Source organism: Triturus cristatus, chromosome 7, assembly GCF_964204655.1.
Source record: "Triturus cristatus chromosome 7, aTriCri1.1, whole genome shotgun sequence".
Taxonomy (NCBI): Eukaryota; Metazoa; Chordata; class Amphibia; order Caudata; family Salamandridae; genus Triturus; species Triturus cristatus.
The window spans coordinates 1,141,539,577-1,141,564,594 of record NC_140590.1 but is presented as its reverse complement, the minus strand read 5'-3'; the positions used below and the strand labels follow the sequence as shown (position 1 = coordinate 1,141,564,594).

At 54.0% G+C, this 25,018-nt stretch overlaps 1 protein-coding gene across 2 annotated transcripts in view; it reads right to left on the bottom strand.

Moving 5' to 3' along the window:
• NSD1 (nuclear receptor binding SET domain protein 1) overlaps positions 1 to 25,018 on the bottom strand; it is a 1,235,760-nt gene that overhangs the window by 91,176 nt on the left and 1,119,566 nt on the right. For both annotated transcript variants that reach the window (XM_085618316.1, XM_085618317.1), the window contains exon 17: positions 2,573 to 2,685. In XM_085618316.1, coding sequence (XP_085474442.1) covers positions 2,573 to 2,685 — 113 coding nt within the window. The remainder of the gene's footprint in view (positions 1 to 2,572; positions 2,686 to 25,018) is intronic.

Below are 25,018 nucleotides of genomic sequence, written 5' to 3'. Positions count from 1 at the left end.
TCGGGTTGTCCATTTTTCTAAGGATTGTTTTGACTCAGATGAGTCTGTAAAAATCTGAGCGGCAATCTGATTGCTATGTGTTCCAGATAGTTGATGTGGCAACTCTGTTGTTGTAGTGTTGAGGTATCAGTCGTGGTTGAGAAGTGCTACACACCTATGAGTGAGGCATCTGTGACCGCATTTAGCACAGACCCTAGAAGGGGTTGGATCGACTGCGGCTTAAGATACCACATTTTGTATAACAGTGATGCTGCCATCTGAGTGCGTTCTAGGCATTACTCTCCGCTAGCACTTTTTACAAGACAATCGTCCAGTTAAGGAAAGACGTGAATTGCATTTTTGCAAATGTGCAGCTATGACTGCTAGGTATTTCATACCTACAGACTGTTGTGACAACAAGGGGTAGACTTTGGAATCAGGAGTGTTGAACACTCACCACAAAGTGCAGATAGCAGACAAGTCTCTCATGTGTGGGGATCTCGAAGTAGGAGTCTTTGAGGTTGTAGGTCACTATGTGATCTCCTGTGCAGAGCATCAAAATTACGTTCAGTAGCAGCTTAGAGGCCTGAGGTCTAGGATAGGCCACAGGGTTCCATCCTTCCTAGGGATCAGGAGGTACAGGGAGAAAACTACCTTACTCAGCTGGTGAGGGGGCATCGGTATGAAGGCAACTCTGGTGAAGAGAGCTTGCACTTCTTCCTGTAACAGTTGTAGATGGCCTCAACTCATTATTTAACAACAAAGTGGTATGTTTGGTGGGATGAAGTGAAATCCAGGCAGTACCCCCGCTGTACAGCAGAGAGCTCCAAACTGTCAGAGGTTATTTCCTCCCACTAAGGAAGGAATAACCTCAATCTTCCTTTGACAGGTGTTGTGTGATGGAGCTACCTCTACTACTGCAAAAAACACTTGGGTCCCTGAGTGCCCTGAAATGACTGCCTTTGAGTGAGGTCACTACCTCTAAGTAGGAGTGAATGATTTAGGGCCTTCTCTCACCTGCTGTTTGTGGAAGGCAGACCTGGGTGTTTGGGTCTTCAGTGCACCCATGACTTTGGCAGTCTGTATCCTTTTCAATTTTTGAGCACAGGTTCGACCTGAGAGCCAAACATATGTTACCTATCCAACGAGAAGCTGATGAGGTGCTCTTGAACTGCCAGTCCAAAGCCTTGGACTATTTGCCAGTCAGAACATCTGAGAATGATGATTGTATTGATCTCTTCGGAGGTGCTGTCAGTTGAGTTCTTAGTACAACAAATGTTTGCACTCAAGATGACTTTCACTTCTGCAACCATTTCTTGCTCCAATTTGTAGTAGGGTTCAGGGAGGTGCCTCACCAACTCCCCCTGCTCCTCCCATGGATGGTGATCATATCTGGAGAGAAGTCCAAATTAACTGGCAATCCTCCACTGAACTGTTGCCCCCACAGCTACATGCTTCATCAAGAAGCATCAATTTTCTAGCTCTCCTTATCTGAAGACGAGTCCCTTGTTGCCTCTGTGGATTCTCTCTTTCAACTCGTCTGCACAACAAACCAAAAAACATAAGAGGCAGGACTTGGTCCCTGGTGAATACTTGGTTGTCTGGGGATGGCTTATATTTCTTCTCAATCCACGGGGAGATGACCCTAACCGTGACTGAGTCCTTTTAGTTGTTTATGCTGAATTACACCTCCTCTAAACCATGTGGTGTATACCACTGTAGTGCTGTGCTGCCCTCTCTATGACTATTGTTGTTGCTGTTTGCAGGAGGATTTCCTGGAAACCAGGGGGTCTCTCACGGCAGAGAGGTTCAAGAGCCTGGAGCCAGACCTGAAGGTGGCTACCTTTTGTCAACTGCCTTAAGGCTGAATGCCAGACTCTCCTTGGGGTTGATCTTTGAGTGAGCATGGAGGAATGGAAGCTCAAGGGGTAGTTTTAACTGGGATCTGGAGGAATGGGAGTTCAAAAAGCTGGAGGACAAAGTATCAGATTTGGTCTCCCTGCACAGGCTGGATACCTGAACGCCCAGGCGTTTCTTGTTCAGCGCTGATTATGCCTCCGGGTCTGACAGGTACAGTGTTTTGGGTGAGTTTTGAAGCGGTCATATGAGTTTGCATCAGTAACAAATAGTTTCTTGCAATTGAACAACTTAAACCATGAGTGGGACCCCTTCTTGATCTCTGGAGACAGGTAGAGGTTACACACCTAAAGCTGGTCAACAAATGAATTACCAAGTTAAATTTATGATAGCACTGGAACAAGAAAGCAGAAAAAAACAATCTGAGGTACCTCGTGAACAGAAAATTCTTCGAATTAAAATACTTGCGAACATCTGTGCCCAACAACAGATGTCAGGAATATGGAGAGCATGTGTGTGTATCCAGAGGAACATTTGTAACCAACAAGCAACATTTCATTTCACATAACACACTTCATAAAAGTCATGACCATTTACCTTTCAAAATGTTTCACAATACAATTAATTCCATTTGTAAGCATGAGAGTTGGAAGAGAAATGCACAGCCACCTTCCAAAGTCATGTCAAACAACCTAATTCAGAATGATGAGCAACTCTTAAAATAATATGCCCTTACCCTGATGTGTTTATATGGAGGGGGCTTCTTGTCATTCTTTTTGTCTTCCTGCAGCTGTCTGATCTCCTTCTGAGTCCGCAGTTCTTCAAATCTGGCAGCAGCTTCCAGTAGTGCTGAGGAACAACAGTCAAATTTCATAAATACAAAAAAAGACCAATGCTAAACTAATTAGAAGCTCCCCAAATAACGTGATACAAAGGTTTTCAATGGTGATTATTTTCCAAGATCTGTTTGACTAAAGATATGCAGAAAAATATCAAAGGGAGAAAAGGAAGCAGAAGGAACAGGCTCTGTTTATAAAAAAAAGCGAAAGCTGCAAGGATAAACATGGACACTCAAAACATGCCCCGTTGAGCCCTTATACATACCACATTGCTAGTTTTAGTGTTAAGAGCATTGCCGCTAAACGGTGAAAAAAATTCCACGACATGGTTCAATACCAAGGACCACTGTAACATCGGATGTAGAGTGGGTAGGAAGCTGGCTCTGTGTATACTACACCAAAGTAAGGTATAGTGCTGACCGTGTCTGGTTGATCCCAGAGGCTTTACAGAGGCTAAAGTAGACAATACTAATGCCCTCTTCTGTGGCAGTGTGGGTGAGCAGTCAGGCTTATTAGAGGACAGTGCTAAGCATTTGTTGTACACAGACAGGCAAGTTATGATTACGCACACTCAATGACTAAATGCGAGACCAATGGTATGTAAAAATATTACTTTTAGTATATTTATTTTATAGAACCAAAAATACTTAGTTGCAGTAAAATATGTTTTGCAATATCACTGTTTTTGTATGTCAAGAGTAGACTCAGTACAATGTTTTCCATTAGGAGGAAACACAATCAGCAATATGCAGGTAAGTAAACAATTTACGGTATTGAGCTTTTGGATTAAGAATCAATACCAGGCATGGTTCAGGTAAATGAACTCTCTGCACCACCAGCGGCACTGGGGTGGCCGGGTGCAGAGGTCAAACTCTGGATCTGGTGCCAATGTTATCCAATGGGGAAAGGGGGCATTCAAAGTTGTACTACTCGCAGGCGAGTAGCACAATTTTGGGACCCAGTCTCCCGAGGTTAAGGTAAGAACGGGGAGCGGGGGAGGCCACCAGGCAGCACCAAACTTACAACTCCAGCACAACAGGGGCGGCCGGGTGCAGAGTGCCAACACAGCGTCAGGCGCCCAATGCAAACGACTGGGGAATCTCAAACTTGGAAAAAAGCTGCAGGCTCAGGCCTGGTGGGCGATCAATGGAAACCTACAGCAGCAAGGGTAAGCTGGGATGTGCTGGGGCATCAGAACACGGTCGTTCGATCTACCCATGGCCCAGGGGCTCTAGGTGTAGGCGTGTCCTTTGGCGTAGGTAGTCAGCTTATCAATGTGGTTGGGGGGGTCGTCATGCACAGGCTGCAGGCATCAACGTGGAGTCCGGCAGTGGTCCACTCACAAGGTTCTCTTGCTCAGGATCGCTGGGGAACCTTTTCTGGACTTATGGGCCTCCCGGACTCGGGCCGTGGGTGTAGAGGTGGTCAACTTCACGGTTCCACAGGCAGAGCTTTGGTCTTTAAACTTGGTTTTCTTCTGGACAGATCCGCTGTTCAAGAGAAGGAGTAGTTTCTTACCTGTAACTCCAGTTCTGTAGTAGGGGTATCTCTGTTATAGTCATAATCTATGAATAGTCCCGCCCATGTGCGGGGACCCCGGAGCAATCAAAATATCTCTTAAGCTGTCCTGCATTTGAAAACCTGCAAAGACACTTAAGAGACAAAAATAATACAGCCTAATAACAACACGGCTGCACTGGCCAGCACTTCCTCTGAAGTGAAAACAAAAGCCAAAATAAAGTTTAAATGTCATTTTTATTCACATCTGACATGTTCCTTTATTGTATCACACTCCCTTCACCAAAATCCCTTTAAAAAATAGAGAGGAAGGGGTGGACAGACAAGCCCTATAGGCTGTCATTATGTGTCTGCTAAAGGGATACCGTGCCTTTAAGAAACTCTCCAGAGACCCCCGGTATCCCAGGATGCCCAGCCCAAGCAAGTTACTTTCAGTTCTTTTTGAAGGTGTATAACAACAGGCCTGATACTGTCAGAATTACTCCACCGGGGAGGAGGGAGGGTCGCTTATGACTATAACAGAGATACCCCTACTACAGAACTGGAGTTACAGGTAAGAAACTACTCCTTCTGTAGTAGGGGATCTCTGTGTATAGTCATAATCTATGAATAGAATGGCAAGCCCATCCCAACCAACAAACAGCGGTGGAGTAAGACCCAAACCCCAACAAATCACTGTGCAAACAAATTCCTCAGCGAAGCCTGTCCAACCTGCGCATCTGCCCTAGCATCAGAGTCCAGGCAGTAATGCTTTGTAAACGTATGGACCGACTTCCAGGTGGCAGCCTTACAAATGTCAGCAATTGGAACATTCCTAAGCAAAGCTGTAGTAGCTGCTTTGCCCCTAGTCGAATGCGCTGTAGGCTTACCCCCTAACGTCTTATTAGCTTTCTGATAACAAAGCTGAATACAGGACACAATCCATCTAGAGATGGACTGTTTTGAGGTAGCTAGACCAGTTCTTACTGAACCATAATTTACAAACTGTTGATCCGACCTGCGGATGTCTTTTGTCTTATCTAGATAGAATTTCAACACCCTACGCACATCTAGTGAATGCAGAGACCTCTCCGCCGGAGAGGAGGGATGCTGAAAAAACTGTAGGCAAAGTTATCATTTGATGTACATGGAAATCTGATATCACTTTAGGATTAAATCTGTTTTTTATTAAAGGAAACAAAGTATCGAATCTACATCAACAGCTGGCGCCTACAACCCTGCGGGCCGGCGGATCACAGCCCCTGTAAGTCAACCCCCCCAGGATCCCCGTTCGAACCCCCCAGGCCGATCCCCTTTATACACAGCGTGTCGCCTACAACCCCTTGGGGCCGGCCGCGTCTAAAATGCAACAGTCAAGCGGGTCTCCAAATTCTCCTCAGGGTGTGGCAATTGCCCCCTTCGGGGCTGACCAATGGGGCCCACCCCTGGGGAACCCCCCCCCCCCCCCCCCATGGGCGTGGCTGGAACAGATATTCCCCTGTGAAGGCTAAGAGTCCATACTGGTTATGAGGCTACCCGCCCCAGGGCTGCCTTAAGGGGCAACTCCGGCTTCGATACATCCGGAACCAAAACAACAAACCAAAACCGTAGAACATCCCCCCAGAGTCCCCCCCACTCCCACTCCCCTGCCCCTCCCCGCCCCTTCCCTCCACCCTCCCTCGTCGTCCAGTGCGTGTCGTCAAGCCTACTAGGAGGTCGCCCTCCGTTCCTCGCAAGTGGCCCCTGTCGGTAGTCCTCAGGAGGCGTCCTCCGCCTGCGTGGTGAGCCCTAGAAGCCGAAGATAGCGTGGGCAGGTCAGCTCTCTAAATTCCGTGACCAGTAACGACTGGAACGGCTGCCATAGGTCCGTGAACCGATCTGCCTCGCCCGCTGCCGCCAGCGACATCTTTTCCATACCCAATACGTGCCACAGTCTGTGGAGCCAGCCCGTGACCGAGGGGGGCGTGGGCGTGCGCCAGTGTGACAGAATATTCTGAACCGCCGACCCCAGTGCGATGGCGATTTGCCTCCCTCTACGGGATTTCAGTGGGTACATCAGTGGATTCGGGAGGCCTAGCAGAACATAGACCGGCAGGCGTGGCAGCTCAACATCAAAGTGGGAGTCTACGTCATCCAGCACTTCTTGCCAATAGGTGCCCAAGAGAGGGCAATCCCATAGGAGATGTGTAAGTGTCCCCACCTGCCCACATCCCCGCCAGCACTTATCCTCTTTACTGTGGTCCATAGCGTGGATGCGTTCAGGGGTGTAATACCAATAGATTGAAATTTTGGTGAAGGTTTCTGTGAGGCCCGTATGGTACGCCGAGTGCCGGGCCCTGTAGGCTATCCCTCCCCATTCTTCGTGACTCATGGTTCTGCCTAATTCTTTTTCCCACCTTTCCCTCCCTGGGTTGTAAAAATGTGACGGGGGCGTTTGGAGAAACTGGTAGAGGTCGCTTATAAGTTTAGTACCTGAGGTCCGCGACAGGAGCCAGCGTTCATAGGGAAGGAGTCGTCTGTCCGCCGACTCTCGGACCTGGGGCTGCAGCGCCCAGTGTCGCACCTGCAAGTAGCGCATCCTCTCCGGCTCTGGGAATGCATATGTCTGTCGGAAATCCTGAAAGGGAAGCACCCCTTCCGTGTCATACAGATGACATAAAGCCCTGCAGCCCGCCGCGCGCCAGTGAGCGAACGCGCCTCTCTCCATCCCTGGGGTAAAGTCACGGTTATCTACCAGGGGCGTCAGCGGCGAGGGGAAGGTCGTGAGGGCGTGTGTGACGTTGGTGGCGTCCCACACCCGCAGTGGTACTCGAGTAATGAAGGAGGCGTACAGGTTAGCGGGGCGGTGCTCTCTACGCAGAAACGGCACCTCCTGCAGGGGCCTGCCCGCGACCGCCTGATCCTGGAAGAGCCAGTGTTTGTCAGACTCCCACTTGCTCCATTCTACTAAATAGCGCAGTTGCGTCGCCTGAAAATATTTGCGGAGGTCCGGAATCCCCAGTCCGCCCGCCTCCGGCGCCAGCATCGAGAGCACTCTCCTCATCCGGGGTTTCTTGCCTTGCCAGATAAAGCGACCGAGGTCGGCTTGCGTCTTCCGGAGCCATCCGGCCGGGGGCTGAAGCGGCAGCGCTCGGAATAGATACAAAACCTGGGGTAAGATCATCATCTTGACCGCCGCCACCCTGCCCAGCAATGAGAGGGTATTGCGGTCCCAGCGGGTTAGTTCCCCCTGTATTTTCTTGCCGAGCGCAGTGTAGTTCACCGCCACCATAGCGGGCAACGTGGGAGACAGCTTAATTCCCAGATAGGGGACGGTATCCGACGACCAGATGATCGACACCTGACGCTGCAGAAGAGTTCTGGTTGCCCGTGAGAGGGAGAGGTCTAGAGCTACCGATTTCCCCATGTTCATTTTGAACCCCGCGACCGTCGCAAAGGCATTGAGCTCCGTTATGCACGCCGGCAAGGCCTGTAGTGGGTCGTCGAGGGACAGTATGACATCGTCGGCGTATAGGCTGACTGTGTGGCAAAAACCGCCAAACTGCATTCCCCTCACTGCCGCGTTATCCCGAATTCGTTGAGCAAAGGGCTCCATGTAGAGAGCGAAAAGCAAGGGTGACAGCGGGCATCCCTGCCTCGTGCCTCTCTCAATGGCAAAGCACTTGGAACTCTGCACATTCACTCGTACCACGGCCGATGGGGATTGGTAGCAATTGAGTACCATGCGGCGAAACTTCTCCCCCATCCCTATTTTCACCAGTACCTGTTCTAGATACGGCCAGTGGACGCGGTCGAACGCCTTCTCCGCGTCCACCGCTAGCAGCATTCTCTCCCCTGGGATCCGCGACGCTTTTTCAATGAGGTGGGTAATCCTCTTGGTATTGTCCACCGTCTGCCTTCCGGGAACGAAACCCGCCTGATCCGGATCGAGGATGCCCGGTAGATGCGGGGCCAGTCTCGCCGCTAATATACCAGTGTACAGCTTGAGGTCAATATTTAAAAGAGAAATCGGCCTATATGACCCGCACTGCGTTCTGTCCTTCCCTGGTTTGGGGAGGACCACCAGGGCCGCCTGCAGCAAATCCGACGGGATGGCCCCCGGGTCCGCGAAGGTGTTAAAAAGACGTGTAAGGACCGGTGCCAGTGTTGTACAAAACGTTTTGTAAAACAGGGACGAGTAGCCGTCCGGGCCCGGCGACTTACCGTGCTTAAGCCGGGCGATGGCCGAAACCACCTCCTCTATCCTAATGTCCTTATCTAGGGCCTCCGCCTGAGAGGCCGTCAGGGACGACAAGGAAACCGAGTCCAGGTATTCGTGCGTCGCGTGAGCGTTTGGGGACTCCCCGGCGTAGAGGTCGGCGTAGTACCGGCGAAAGAGATCTGCCATGGCAGCATCCTCCGTGACTAGCATGCCCGTCGGGCTAATGAGCTCCTTCACCCTCTGCCGCTGTCGCACCTCCCGGAGCTTACTCGCCAGTAGTTTGCCGCATTTGTCTCCCCCCACGTAGTAGGCATGCCGTAAGCGCAGCGCCGCATACTCCGCGCGGTCCATGTCTAGCGCCGTCAACGTTTTCCTCGCCTCCTTGAGCTGCCGCCAAACCCGGGGGGCCCCCGTCCGGCAGTGCATCTGCTCCAGCTCGTGGACCCTCTGGGTGAGTTCCTCCCGCTTCTGCTGCCTAGCCTTGTTATCTGCCGCGGAGATCGCAATAAATTCCCCTCTCAGGACTGCTTTTAAAGCCGCCCATTGGGTTGCTCTGGATGTGCCGGAGTCCTCGTTATGTGCGAGGTAATCCCGGATCGCCGCCGTGACCTGTGTGACTACCTCCTTCCTGTACAGCAGAGCGTCTCGGAGCCGCCAGGTCCGTGGGGGTGTTGACCACCGGTGGCACAGTAAACGTCACCATAACCGGGGCATGGTCTGACATGGAGATCACCCCCATTTCTGCCGAGGTGGCCAAAGAGTACATTGGTCCCGTTACCAGAAAATGATCTAGCCGAGCGTACGTTTTGTGCGCATGCGAGTAATAGGAGTAATCCCTAGCGGTGGGATGCAGGCGGCGCCATAGGTCATGTAGGTCCAGCTCTGCCAGCTGGGCCTTGCAGCCAGCGGAGAACTCCCCTACCTGCGGGGAGCGGTGAGCCGATCTGTCTAGGGCCGTGTCAAAGACCATGTTGTAGTCTCCCCCGACAATAATATGCCTGTCCGGCGTTGCCATAATCTCCCCTATGGCAGATCTAAGGAAGGGTTCCTGCCGGTCATTTGGGCTGTAAAGGGACCCTATCGTAACTGAGAGGCCTGCTATTCTGAACCTGTATGCCAATAGCCTGCCTTTTTGTTCCGCTTGTTTATTGAGGACCTCCCCTCTAAAGCGGCGGGCCACCAGAATCGCTACCCCCGCCGTTTTCATGCTGTTAGATGAGAAGAATTGCGAAGGGAACGCGCGGGAGCGGAGCCGGAGGCAGTCTCGGGGTACTAAGTGTGTCTCCTGGAGCAGACAGATATCAGCCTGAGTGTTCTCCAATAGAGACAGAACTGCCCGCCGTTTGACTGGGTTATTGAGACCCCTGACGTTAAGCGACACAATGTTAAGAGTCGTGGCCATCCTTGGAGGAGATAGCTGCCGCCCTGTAGCCATGCCTCCCTTCTGCTGCCCGCTGACTCGGGCCCTAAGCTCCGCCACCATAATCGGGACTTTGGACACGCACTGGACCCCCCCCCTCCCACCCTGTCCCCCCTCTCTCCCGCCCCTGGAGCCCCTCAGCCCCCCTCCCTCCCCCCCTCCCCCCCCCCCAACTACCACCCCGCCTGTCCCCCAACCCCTCCCCCTGGCAACGTGCCATTAACTTAGGGCTGCGACTCCCCTTTCCCTTCCCCCATCCCCAGAACTTCATAGTCCAAGTCCAGTCCCCCTGGCAACCAGACTGTGGTAGGATAATCAAGTGGACGTCTAGCCACCCGCCCTCCCCTGCCCGCCTCCCCCCCCCAGGCCCCAAACCTGCAAGTTGAAGATGGCAAAATCGGTCTCCCCCCGGAGTGATTCATGCAGTGAGCGCCACAACGTGGGCGCCGTTGTTTTCCGCCACTTCCATCACCGCACTGTCCATGCCAGCTCTGATGGTGGGCGAGTCCGGTCTCTCTGAGCGCCCCCGGGACCGTCTCCTGGAGACGCGCTGCCAGCCATTCCCCCCGGAGCGCCCTCTTCGCTGTAGTGTCGCTTCGTCCTCTTCTGATGCGGTGATGCCCAGGACTCCGCACGTTTCCTGCAGGGACCTGAGGTGATACACAGTTCCGTTCCACCTAAAAATGAGCCGGAAGGGGTTTCCCCATGCATACGGCGTTCCATGCTCTCTGAGAAAGTCCGTGGCGATTTTAAAAGATTTCCGCTTTTGCAATGTGATAACTGATAAGTCCTGGTAGAGGGCCACCGGGTGTCCCCTGAAGGTCAGTGATGGCCGCTTCCGTGCCTCTGCTAGGATGCGTTCCTTAAGCGTGAAGTCCGGCAGAAAGGCGAGGATGTCCGGGGGCGGCGCCGATGTTCTCCGAGGGGGGCCCACCCTATGCACCCTGTCTATGCGGATGGGAAAGTCCTCTCCTTCGCCCAGAACCTCTCGAAACAGGTCGCGTATATATCCCGCCACATCCGCTCCTTCCTCCTTGGACGGCACACCTCGGACCCGGACGTTATTCCTCCGTGACCTGTTTTCGAGATCCTCCGCGTGCGCTTGGAGGTCAATTTGCTGGTCCCGGAGGCGCAGCACCTCCTGCTGTAGGGATTCAAATTCTTCGTCTCGTCTCTGGCCGGAATCTTCCACCGCGGCCACTCTTTCTCCTAGGCCGTCCATCTCCCGGCGTAGCTCTCGTACTTCCCCCGCCACTTCCGTTTTCAGGGTTTGAAAGTCCTCCCGGAGAGAGCTAAATAGGGACTCCATAAAGGACCTGGTGACCGGGGGCTCTCCGTTAGCCGCCCCCCCCGAGCCTCCGGCGGACCCAGGCGAGGGCAGCCCCCTGTCGGTTCTGTGTTGAGTCCTGCCGAGGAGCTCGGGGAGTGTGCGCTCCCCCTTACGGCCACCTTTGCTGCCCGCCATGTCGAGGAGGAGACCAGGCTAGGCCCCCCGTTGGCCGGACCCCTCTCCTGTCCGCGGGGCCCGCGGTCTTCTGCGGCTCTGCAAGGAACCCTCCGTCCAAACCACTCCTGACCTCTCAACGGCTACCGCGCCTCCCTCCGAAGGCCGGGAATGCTGGGTCCCTCAAGTCCACCGTGCCAGGCCCCTGCCCTGTCCGCCGTCCAGGGCTCTGCGTGCCGCTTCAATCTTGCCCGGGAGCGTGTGGGTTCCTTCCGCTGTCTGCTGCTGCGTAGCGGCTGGTTCAGACCTCCCCGAAGGGCAGAGATACGACCCCGGTGCCCCCGGAGCCGCGCGTGCGCCACGGCCTGATCCCATTGAGGACTGTGGGGCTGGGTGGAGGCCTCTGTCCCTCGGTCACCCTCCTCCGCTCCTAGGCGGCCGCTCTTTCCGCTCCGTCGCGTCTCGTTCAGGCCCCCAAGTTATGGCCGGGCCCCCTTCTGCGAAGCCACACCTCACCTCCTGGCCCAGCTGGGCTCTTGGCCGCCGCGCTCTTCTCCCCCCGATGGCTACCGCTCCCCGATCAGTGGGCCCAGGCTGGCTGCCTCCTCCAGCCCCGGGATACTCTGGTCTCTTCCGTGTACGTTCTCCCTCTGATCGCCGCCTGCAGGGTGCTATGCGCTGTGCCCGCGTGTCGGAGCTTGTCTGCGGCGCCCCTGGATTCACGCGTCCACTCGCTTGGTGCTCTATGGAGCCAGCCACCCCGCTGTGGGGCTGACCCCCTGCCTCCACTGCTGCTCCGGTCCCTCGCACCTGAGCCGTCGCTCTCTGTCTCTACGCCACTCTGGGCCAGTCCGAAGCGGGGCGCGTACCTTCGGGGCCTCAGGCACCCCCTCGTCTGCTGCTGGCGCCGTGCCTCACTCGGGTCCCTCAATCGTGAGTCCGACCGCCTCCGCTCCGGGCAGCAGGGGTCGAGGTCGAGCAGCCGGGCCCGCTTCCTCCGCGCCTCACGGGGCCTCCTCCCACGCAGTCCGGTGAGCGCCGACAGTGCACGTTAGGTCCTGGCACCTCTCCCTGGCGCACAGTTGACGCTACGTCTCCGTCTCTCCCTCGGTCGCGGGAGCCCCGCTCCGCTAACCGCCGCCGGGTCTCAGCGTGGGCCTCCCCGTAGGCCCTCCCGTTCCACCGCCGCTCCTAGAGTCTTCTGATGCGGGGGGGGCTCTCCGGCCCTCGGTGGCCCTTCTTCCGGCTTGTCCCGAACACGGGGCTGCTCCTTCTCCGTGCTCCACTGCGTTCTGCGAGACCCCGCTCGCAAGACCGGGCTCTCGCTTTGAGTCTCGGCCGGGGCCGCTCTTGCCCGGCTGGCTCTATGCTCCGCCCCGTCCCTGCGTCTCCTCTCCGACGGCGAGTCACCTCCTGTCCAGGCTTCCCAAAGGCTACCAGCGGGATCACCGCCTCCGTCTGTGCTCCGGTATCGCTGCCGCCACTGCTCAACGCTGTTTGGGGGGAGAAACAGCAATTATACCGGGATCTGGGGCCCAGTAGAGCGGGAGCCGGCAGGGAAAGCGTCCGTTCACGCCGCCATCTTGGCCACGCCCCTCTGATATCACTTTAGGCAAAAATTTAGGATGAGTACGCATTACCACTTTAGAAGCATGGAACACAGTTTACGGCTCTTGACAACACAGAGCCTGAATTTCACTTACCCTCCTGGCCGATGTAATGGCCACAAGGAAGGCAGCTTTCCATGACAAATGCTGCAAAGAAGCCTTATGGATAGGCTCAAAAGGCTCCCTCATCAATCTGGACAACACCACGTTCAATTCCCATGGTGGCGAAGGTCGTCTAACAGGGGGAAACACCTTACGCAAACCCTCCAAAAAATCTTTAATCACAGGGATTTGAAAAAATGAGGTTTGGGAAGGGCCCTTTCTATACGCAGTCAAAGCTGCGAGATGAACTTTGATAGACTGAAAATTAAGCCCAGATTGAGCTAACTGCAGCAGATAAGGCAAAATAACATCTTTACAGGATGTAGGGTCAATGTCCTTCGCCTTGCACCATAAACAGAATCTCTTCCACTTATAGGCATAAGACGTCCTCGTAGACGGTCTCTTCGCCTCTTTCAAAATCTCCATACAGTCCTGGGGTAGGTTCAAGTGTCCATACTGCACTAGTTCAGGAGCCATGCTGCCAAACTCAAGGACGAGAGATTGGGGTGAACCATCTGCCCTCCGAACTTCGTGAGAAGGTCCGGCCGACACGGCAGGCGCCTGTGGGGCAGAACAGACCGGTGAAGAAGGTCGGTGAACCACCATTGCCTCGGCCACTCCGGAGCAATCAGGATCATCCTGGCTCTGGATTGCGACAGCTTGATCAGCACCGCCGGAATCAGGGGAATGGGTGGAAAGGCGTAGAGAAAGCTGTTGGACCAGCTGATCCATAGGGCATTCCCCAGTGTCCCTGGTTGGTAGTACCTGGACGTGAAGTCGCGGCATTTGCTGTTTTCTGCCGTAGCGAACAGATCGATATCCGGAGTGCCCCACTCTGCGAAGACGTCTCTGAGCACGTCGTCGTTTAGCACCCACTCATGATTTTCTTTAACAAACCTGCTGAGCGCATCGGCTTGGGCATTCTGCACTTCCGGCAGATGGGTTGCCGTGATCGTCCGGTTCCTGGCCACCAGCCAATTCCAGATCGTCTGTGCCTCCCGAGACAGCGTGCGAGAACGGGAGCCCCCCTGCTTGTTGAGGTAGTACATGGTAGTAGTATTGTCCGTCTGAACAAGCAGGGAGTTCGTCGTGAAGGAGGGATGGAACGCCTTCAGGGCCAAGTGTACTGCTCTGAGTTCCAAAAAGTTGATGTGGCAAGTCATCTCCGTCTGCGACCATATCCCCTGAATCTGAAGAGGGCCCGAATGCGCTCCCCAGCCCTGGAGAGACGCATCGGTCACTATGGTCTGGACCGGAATATCCTTGTGGAAAGGAGTCCCCTTGCAAACATTCTCTGAGGAGCACCACCATTTCAGAGATTGGAGAGCGTGTTGGGACAGATGAATCTTGTCCTCCCAACGCCCCCGCCTCTGGTCCCCTTGATCCTCCAGACATTCCTGCAGAGGCCTCATATGCAGACGTGCATTGGGGGTGAGAAAGATGCATGAAGCCATCGACCCCAGCAAGGAAGACACCGTCCTCACTGTAGGAGAGTGGGCTGAGAGGAGGTGCAGGGCCTTCCCACGGATCGATAAGCGTCTCTCCTCCGAAGGACACACGCTTGCGTTCAAGGTATTGACTGAGGCCCCCAAGTACTGGAGACACTGCACAGGGATCGGCACTGACTTCGACATGTTGATGTGCAGTCCCAGGCGATGCAGCAAGGCAGCTGTCCTGTTGAAGTGACACTGGGCTTCCCGGTACGTGGAGGCTTTGATCAGCCAGTCGTCCAGGTATGGATACACAAACACCTTGCTCTTCCGCAAGTGTGCCGCCACCACTGCCATGCACTTGGAGAACGTCCGTGGGGCAGACTTCAGCCCAAACGGGAGTACTGTATACTGGTAATGGTTGTTGCCTACCAGAAACCTCAGGAACTTGCGATGCTTTAGTGCGATCGGCACATGGAAGTAAGCGTCCTGCAGATCTATGGCGCACAGCCAGTCTCCTCGATGCAACGGAGGGTAAATCTGATGCAGGGACAACATACGGAACTTTTCTCTGCGGATCCACTTGTTTGCTTGACGCAGATCCAGAATAGGCCTGAACTCGTTTTTGTCCTTTTTTCTGACGAGAAAGAACCTGGAGTAAAGACCTTTTCCTTTTTGCCTCAAAGGAACAGCTTCTATGGCCTTCTTTTCCAACAGAACGTCCGCCTCCCGCTGGAGCTCCCGCACCATGTAGGGAGAGCGCACTGGTGGAATCTGTGGAGGCGGGCTGGTGAAACGAAGACTGTATCCATTGCAAACAATATTCAGCACCCACTTGTCCTGAGTTATTGTCCTCCACTCTGCCAGGTAGTGTTGAATACTTCCCCCCCCCCACCGGAGCGGGTAACGGATGAGGGGGAAGCGACCCTTCAGGGCTTCAACCCGGCCGGGCCTTTGTTCCCCGACGAGGATTGATGCTGTCCCCTGCCCCTCTGGCGCTTCTGAAAGGACTGCCTGGGGAACTGTTGCTGTTGTTGCTGGTGCTGTTGTTGGTGACCAGACTGACGCCCTTGACCTCGTTGCTTCGAATAGCGCCTGCCATAGGAGCGGAACGACCTCTTCTGCTCCTTGGGTCTTTCCAACCCCACGGCCTTCAGGGTCTCCGCTTCGGCCTTCATGCGGGCCATCTCGTCATCCGCATGAGTCCCGAACAGCGTCGCGCCGGAGAAAGGCAAATTGGCGATCTTCTGCTGCGCCTCAGGCTTCAAAGAGGCGAGCCTCAGCCAGGAATGCCTCCTCATGTGTACCCCGTGACAGTACCCATGGGCCGCCAGCAACGACACATCCCCCGCAGCACTAATGATCTGGTTAGAGACCATCATGCCCTCGTTCAGAACCTCCTGGAAATCCTCCCTTTTATCCCTAGGCAGGGAGGCAGCAAACTGTTGCAAGGAGTCCCAAAGTGACCGGTCATAGCGACCCAACAGAGCGGAGGCGCTAGCAGCCTTCATCGTGGTGGCCGACGTGGAGCACTCTCCTCCCCAAGGAGTCCATTTTGCGACTCTCCTTATCCGGAGGGGCCGTGGAAGAGGGCGTCGTGGAGTGTTGTTTACGAGCCGCAACCACAATGACCGAGTCCGGGGGAGGGTCCACCCTGAGGAACGCCGGATCCGAATCCGGGGCCCTGTACTTTTTCTGCAGTCTTGAGGGAGCCGACTTCACCACGGCTGGTGTCAAGAAGACCTCCATGGCTGGCTCCTCCAGCCCCGGGACCAAAGGAAGGAGGGGACGTGACAGATGAGCCTTGTGCAATGTTGCAAAGATCACCGAGGTAGTGGGAACCGGGACTGCTACCGAGATCCCCAATTTCGCCGCTCCCCTCATCAGCACCTCCTGGAACGTGGCAACATCATCCACCGGCGAGATTCGGGTAGGCGGTGTCTCCGACAGTGAGGGAGAGAAACGTCCAGTGCCAGAAGAGTCCGTCCTCGTGCCTCTGGAACGAGATCTATATCTCCGCCGTCCGTGTCTTGTGCGAGTGGACGACCTGCGTCTACTCCGTGACCTACGTCGAGAGCGAGACCTCGGTCTTCGTGGAGCCTTAGGAGTCGCCGGTCGCCGAGGAGACGGCGGAAGCTGTGGCATCGGCGGCGTAGGTCTCTTAGGCGGAGGAGGCGGAGGAGGAGGAGTGGGAGGAGGAGGAGGAGGAGGCGGTGGAGGAGGAGGAGGTGGTGTAGGAGGACGTTGAGGCAGCGGCTGAGAGAGAGGCTGCGGGGCTCCATCACTCCGTGCAGGAGAACCCGGACCAGCACTGTCCAGACTCTCGTCCACCCTTCTCTTCTTGGCGGGCCTGTCCCGTGTCGAAAAGCGCGAGGTGGAGCGCCGCCTTCTCCCAGATCCACGACTGGAGATTGAGATCACCGAAGACGTGTCACCAGTTGTCCTCGACGTCGAACTGAACGTCGACCTCGTACAGTGTCTCTTCGCCGATCGCCGTCTCCCCCTCGACAAACGGCCTCTCGACGTCGACGGCTAGCGGTGCCTCCTCGACGTCGACCTTCGTCGCCCCGCCGGCGAGCCTCGTCTCAACGTCGATCTCCTTCGCTTCGCCGTCGGTCTTCGCCTCGACGTCGACCTGCGCCTCGATGGCGATCTGTGCCTCGACGGCGATCTGTGCCTCGACGTCGACCTGCGCCTCGACGGCGACCTGCGCCTCGACGGCGATCTGTGCCTCGACGGCGATCTGTGCCTCGGCGGCGATCTGTGCCTCGACGGCGATCTGTGCCTCGACGGCGATCTGTGCCTCGACGGCGATCTGCGCCTCGACGGCGATCTGCGCCTCGACGGCGATCTGCGCCTCGACGGCGATCTGTGCCTCGACGGCGATCTGTGCTTTGACGTCAGTCGCCGGTGTCTCGGCGTCGATGTCGTTCCAGGGGGCTCGGTATGACGTCGATGTTGTGTCGACGTCGACTGCGGAGTCTTCAACGGCGACCCGGTCCCGGGTCTCGCCGGCCCCTCTCTCGACGTCGAACGCCGAGAATGCCGAGATCCAGAGCCCTGGATCGACGGCGAACATACCGTCGCTTTATCCCTCGCCGTCGTCGCCTTCGACGGCGAACGCGACCTACCAGCCGGTAGGCGCCGTTTCTGCCCGGAGGTCCCTCCAGTGGCTGAAGCATGGGCAGAGGAAGGGGAAGGAGATCCTCCGAGCCCCGAAGTCCCACCTGTCCGCCGCTCTTCTTGTCCCTGGAGGTGAATCTTCTCCCTGTCCCTCAGGGTCCTCTTGGAGAAGTTCTTGCAGATGGCACATGCAGCAGGGACATGAGATGATGGCAAGCAGAGGATGCAGACATCATGTGGGTCCGTCTTGGCCTTCTTCCTCCCACATTCAGGGCACTTATCAAATAAAGCCATGTTAAAAGTGGCCAAACTGCCCCAAATTGCAGGATGCAATTGAGGAAGGCGCGAGACGTCGAGTGAACAAACTATTTATCCAAAAATATCAAATATTATCCAAATATCCAACCAAAGGGTAGAGCTCAAGCTCCAGGGTCCTGCAAGCAGGAGCCGGAAAAAAGAACTGAAAGTAACTTGCTTGGGCTGTGCATCCTGGGATACCGGGGGTCTCTGGAGAGTTTCTTAAAGGCACGGTATCCCTTTAGCAGACACATAATGACAGCCTATAGGGCTTGTCTGTCCACCCCTTCCTCTCTATTGTTTAAAGGGATTTTGGTGAAGGGAGTGTGATACAATAAAGGAACATGTCAGATGTGAATAAAAATGACATTTAAACTTTATTTTGGCTTTTGTTTTCACTTCAGAGGAAGTGCTGGCCAGTGCAGCCGTGTTGTTATTAGGCTGTATTATTTTTGTCTCTTAAGTGTCTTTGCAGGTTTTCAAATGCAGGACAGCTTAAGAGATATTTTGATTGCTCCGGGGTCCCCGCACATGGGCGGGACTATTCATAGATTATGACTATAACAGAGATCCCCTACTACAGAAATCAGGAGTCTTTTTAGAAGGCGGGAAGTAATCCCAGGGTTCTGGAGGTCACTGACTACAGGCCTGTGAGAAAGTGCCCTCTTTTTTTGCATGGTATGCCCCCACTTTTTGCTGAATTGCTGATGTTCTTTGACTGAGTGTGCCCTGGGCTCCTGCTAATCAGGTACCCAGGGCCTATGTTCCTTCCCTAAAACTGCATTGAAGCCTAAACCCAATTGGCATCTCTGGCCACATGTCAGCCCCTGGTAAATGGTACCACAGGTACTCAGGGCACTGTGACCAGAGAAGGCCTCTAAGGGCTGCAGCACTTATTGTGCCACCCTCAGAGGACCTGTACCCTGACACTCACACACTGCCTTTGCTGACTGAGTGCCTTGGTGCAGAGCAAAGTGAAGAGTCAACATGGCACACATCCCTGTGTGCCATGCCCACAAACCACTGCCCTGGTGTACATCAGTCACCTCTCTAGCTGGGTGCCCTCTGCCAGTGGTGAGGGTACAGGAGCATGAGCCCTTTACCCCTACAGTGCCCAAGACCATTCCTGGGCACTGTAAGTGCAGTGCTGCCATTAAAAGTATATGGTGCTGGGAGTTTGTCATTACGAACTCCACAACACCATAATGGCTACACTGAAGACTGGAAAGTTTGGTATCAAACTTCTCAGCACATTAAACCCACACTGATGCCAATGTGGGATTTAATGTAAAATGCACAACAGAGGGCATCTTAGAGATGTCCCATGAAACTCGACCAACCTCTACTGACCGGACTTGAGTGGCTGCCAAGGCTGCCACCACCGACATGTTTCTGGACCCCTGGGTCGAGAGCTGCTGCTCTCAGGGGCCTGAAACAATGCACATCCTGGGACGAGGTGCCAAGCCTCCTCCCCCAGGATGGGCAGGGTTCACGACGGAGAAACTTCAAAGGCATGCCGCCTTTGTGAGCCTCTCCAGACCACTTGCTGCTTTCAGCAACTGGTCCCCACTGGTTCTACCCCCCACTTTGGGCGGGAGAACCGGTGGGAAAAACAAGTGAGGTAGAGAGGTGTGCCCACCTCTGCCAACTCCACCCCTCAGGTGGAGGAGGCGAGGTGAAGCACGACCTAGAGTCCACGCCATCTTGAGGATGGGGGGACCCAGCCAACCAGAGACAGGCTCCTCCCACTGGAGAGTGGCAGAATAGGGGCTGTACCCACCCCAGGGAAGGGACCCATTGGTTCCTGCCCTTACCTACCTGCAACGCCCCTAAATTTAGTATTTAGGAGGCACCCTGAACCTTCCTTCCTCAGATCCAGCCTACCTACAAGAAGGACGAAGAGCTGTGCAGAGCTAACAAGAAGATGCCGCCCACAGACTTGGCCCCAGCCCTACAGGCCTGTCTCCCCTCAAACCTGCTCCTGCGAAATCTTTGTGTTTTCAGCAGCCAGCAACCTCACAAACCCTGGAGGACCTGCCTGCCTTCACTTCCCAGACTGTCTCTCCTGTGAACACCAGACGTGTTTAAACTTAGGTTCTGGTGCCATCCAGAGACCGCAAATCCAGCCCACACTGCACCCGCCGAACCCGGCCTGAGCTAGAGTGGAAAAACACCACGAGGAGGTCAACCCGGCGATCCTGACCAGAGATCCGGCGACCCCTGACCTGCCTCAAGCCTCCAGCCGATGCCTGCAGCCTAAATCCGGAAGGCCCCCTAACCGCGACCAAGAGCTGGTAAGAAGATCCGACCCCAAAAGGCACCCCTGCACCAGACGCCCCACAGCCTTGTGTGCCCAAACAGACAGTGCCTAGCCAACCCTTAACTTCCCAACTTACCTCTTTAAGTGGTGGTCGCACCCAGAAGTCCTTCGTCTCCCTGCCTGCAGTGCTTATTCAAACCGGAGGTTCTCCATAGACAACAGGGCACCCGATGTCGAAACAGCACTCTGCACCCGGCCGCCCCAGTGCCGCTGAGGGTGCACCCTTTGTGCTACTTTGTTTTCCCCTTTGCCCTGACCTTAACCCTAGAAACATTGCTCCCACAACCCCAGTGGCCTGATTGCCAGCAGCCACCAACCGGGGGCCCCCTATCCCCCGTTGGATGACATTGGGCCTCAACACTGCACCCGGCCGCCCTAGTGCCGCTGAGGGTGCAACAACAGTGCATCACTGACCCTGGGGGACCCCTGGGTCTAACCCCAGAACCTTAACTCCCACAGCCGTTTACTTACTTGTGAACCGTTAACCTGTTTTCTTTTCCTAAGATAACATTGACACTTTTTCTCCAAAAAGTGTCAAAGTGTGGAGTTTTGAAATCTGAAAATATTCTTTAAAAATCATGCAAATAACCAAAACGTGTTTACTCACCTGTGTGCCATGCCCACAACCTACACTGCCCTGGCATACATCAGCCACCCCTCTAGCTGGGTGCCCTATGCCAGTGGTGTGGGCACAGGAGCATGAGCCCTGTGCCCCTACAGTACCCAGGTCCATTACTGGGCACTGTAAGTGCAGTGCTGCCATTTAAGAGTATATGGTGCTGAGAGCTCGTCAAACACAAACTCCACAGCACCATGATGGCAACACTGGACTGAGGAGTTTGGTATCAAACTTCTCAGCACATTAAACCCGCACTGATGCCAGTGTGGGATTTAATGTACAAAGCACTACAGAGGGCCACTTAGAGAGGCCCCCTGAAACCTAACCTACAATCCACGTTTTGTCTGGGAGGCTGCCTAGGCTGCCACACAGCAGACTTGTTACTGGACCCCTGGGTGGGGAGCCCCCGCTCTCCTGGGTCTGCAACAATGCACATCCTGGGCGAGGTGCTAGGTCTCCTCCCCCAGGATGGGCAGGGGGAAGCTTCAAAGGCATGCCGACTTTGTGAGCTTCTCCAGGCCACTTGCTGTGCCCTGCAACTGGCCCGCACTGGTTCTGACCCCACTCTGGCAGGAAACCCAAAGGAAGGACAGGGGATGTGCCAGCCTGCCAACCCCACCCCTCAGGTGGGGGAGGCGAGGTGAAGCATATCTCCGGGCGCTCGCCATCTTGAAGATGGGAAGCCTTGCCCAATCAGGACTAGGCTACTGCCCCCCTCCCACAGGAGAGTGGCAGGATAGGTACCCACCCCAGGGCCGGGATCCCATTAGTCCCTGCCCTTTACCTACCTGTAACACCCCTAAATCTAGTATTTTGGGGCACCCTGAACCATCCTTCTTTAGATTCCAGATTCCGAAAAAGCAAAGAAGAGCAAGAAGAAAGAAGACCTGCCGTGCAGCTGCGAAGAAGAGGAAGACACCAACTGCTTTGGCCCCAGTCCTACCGGCCGGTTGACCCTCGAACCTGCTCCTGCTAAATTCCGGCACCTCTTGTGGCCAGCAACCTCACAAACCCCGGAGGACCTGGCTACCATGTGACTCTGAGCATCTGGGACTCCCATGAGCAGTGGCTCTGCTCAAAGCAAGTTTCTAACCCCTGGCATCAGCCCGGAACCGCGAGCCCTGCACATTCTGCACCCGCCAAGCCTGGCCTGTGCCGGAGTGGACAAAGACCCCAAGGACGTCCCCCCGGTGACTGTGACCCCGAATCCGGCACCCAAGGACCCACCTAGATGCTCCTGACGACGCCTGCAGCCTCAGAACCAGGGACCCCCCCCCAACTGCGAACAGAGGGTAAGATTTCCCGACACCAAAAGGCACCCCTGTGCCCGACTCCTGGGTACCTACCTATCTTCAAACTACCCAACTTACCTCTTGAAGTGGTGGTGGCACCTGAAGAATCTACGTCCCAGAGCTTGCAGCCGGTGTCCGTCCTGGAGCTTTCCCGTTGAAATCCATTGAGCGCCTGAAGGCTCAAAAGCACCCTGCACCCAGCCGCCTGAGTGGCCCCGGCAGTGTAACTTCTACTCCTACCTACTTCCGCGTTTGCCCTGAGCAAGTGAGCAGGAGCCCAGCTCCCACAGCCGCGTGGCCTGCTAGTCAGCAGCCACCAACCAAGGCCCCTCTGCCTCCCATAGGATAACATTGGGCCTAACTCTCTGCACCCGGCCGCCCCAGTGCCGCTGAGGGTGTAACAACTGTACCAACTTGATCCTGGGAGACCCCTGAGTCTGTGCCCAGAACCTTAACTCTGCCAGTCGAGTACTTGCCCAAAAGCCACTAATCCAATTTTTCTTCCATAGGGTAACATGGACTGGCTTCTTCTGAAATGTTTTCTAAGTGTGGAGTTTCTAAAACTTAAAATATTCACCTAAAATCAACCGAGTAACATACTCACCTGCTATTAGGAGAGATCCCAGTGCTGAATCTTGGTGCCCAGCACTGACCCTGAAAAGTACTCACAACCGTACTTACCACTAACCCAATTTTCTTCCATAGGAAATCATTGACTGTTTTCCTGTGAGATTTCTTCTCTGTCGATTTTTGCAAACTACAAATATTCTTTAAAAATCGTACCAATTGTGAAAACGTAATTACTTACCTGTTTTAGAGAGGTCCCAGTACTGAGCCTAAGAGCCATCCCTGGATTACAAAGGTAACGAGAACATACTTTACCCGTAACTTGAATTTTCTCCCATTGGGAATCACTGACTGTTTTTCTATGAAATTTCTTCTAAGTGTCAACTTTTAAAATAGCAAAATATTGCCTAAAAATCACAACAGTAACTAAGACGAATTTACTCACTTGTTTCCAAGAACTGTCCCAGGACTGAATCTAGAATCCAGTCCTGGAGTTAGAAAAGTAATCCTGAAAGTAATCTATTGCAAATAACTTAAAACTTCCATTGAGCTCAATGTATTATTGTGTTGCCTATTGCAACAACCTGTAACTATTACCTACAAAAGTCAATTGCATATTGCAAAAGTATTTAACTAAAGCCTCTCATTCAGAGAAGGAATATGCTACTTACCAGTGTGCATCTGTTCTTGGCATGTAGAGCTGCAGAGTTGTACACTTAGCATAGATCGTCATCTGGTGTTGGGCCCGGATGTTTGCAGTTTGTTTTTGTTCTTTGGACAGTCTTTGGAAGTCACGAGTTCGGTGACTGCTCCTTCGGTCTGTACTGCGCATGGGCTTCGGCTCCATCCTCAGATTGTTTTTCGCCAACAGGGAAATGATGGAGCGTAGTAATAACAGTGAGAAACCCATGTGTGTTGTATCTAAATAAGATGGACTGGAACGGATACAGGTAGCCGGGGAGGCGGGTGGGCGTGTACAACTCTGCAGCTCTACATGCCAAGAACAGATGCACACTGGTAAGTAGCATATTCCGTTCGAGGCATATGAGCTGCAGATTGTACACTTAGCATAGATTATATAGCAGTACCCAACCTTAGCGGCGACCACCGGTATCCGTTGCAGCGGTTTGAAAAAGTGTCTTTAGTACAGCCTGGCCCACACTAGCTTGCTGCTTGGAATGCACATCTACACAGTAATGTTTTGTGAAGGTGTGCGGTGTTGACCATGTGGCTGCTTTGCAGATGTCATCTAAGGGTATGTTCCCTAGGAAAGCCATAGAAGCCCCTAACTTTCTAGTAGAGTGGGCTTTAGGCGGAACAGATAATGTTCTTTTTGCCTTTTGATAGCAAATTTGTATGCACTTTACAATCCACCTAGCTATCCCTGATTTAGAGATGGGGTTGCCTTTATGTGGTAGAGAGAAGGAAACGAACAATTGTTTAGTCTTCCTGAAAGGTTGCGTTCTTTGTATGTAGTACAGCAAAGCCCTCTTAACATCAAGTGTGTGTAAGGCCCTTTCTGCAACAGATTGAGGTTGCGAGAAAAAGACAGGTAATTCCACCGATTGATTGAGATGGAAGGGGGAAATGACCTTGGGCAGAAACTTCGGATGTGTACGAAGTATGACCTTGCTGTGATGTATTTGTAGGAAGGGTTCCTGTATAGTGAACGCTTGTATTTCACCAACCCTTCTAAGGGAAGTGATAGCTACGAGGAAAGCTGTTTTCCAGGTGAGGAACTGTAGCTCACATTTATGCATTGGTTCGAAGGGTGGACCCATTAGCCGTGTAAGAACTACATTTAGATTCCACACAGGGGAAGGTGGTGCCCTGGGAGGAATTACTCGTTTAAGGCCTTCCATAAAGGCTTTAATAGCGGGCACTCTGAACAGTGATAAATGCTGTCTGTTTTGTAGATAAGCAGCAATCGCTGCTAGGTGTAGGCGTATGGATGAATATGCCAGGTTACACCTGTGAAGATGGAGCAGATAGCATATGATGTGCTGTATTGATGCATCTAAAGGGTTGATTGTATTGTTACGGCAGTAAATTACAAATCTTTTCCACTTTGCGGCATAACATGCTCTAGTGGTAGGACGTCTGGCTTCCATGATAATGTTCATGCAATCAGGGGGAAGGTTAAGGTATCCAAATTCTAAGATTTCAGGAGCCAGATCGCAAGGTTGAGCTGCGCTGGGTCCGGGTGCCTGATTTCTCCATGGTTCTGGGTTAGGAGGCGTGGGGACAGGTGCAGTTTTTGATGTGGCACCACCGATAGCTGTAGTAGTGTGGTGTACCACGGCTGCCTGGCCCATGTTGGGGCTACCAGAATGAGTGTGAGGGAGTGCTGTTGTAGCTTCCTTACCATTAACGGAATTAGTGGGAGAGGTGGAAAGGCGTATGCAAATCTGCCTGACCAGTTCA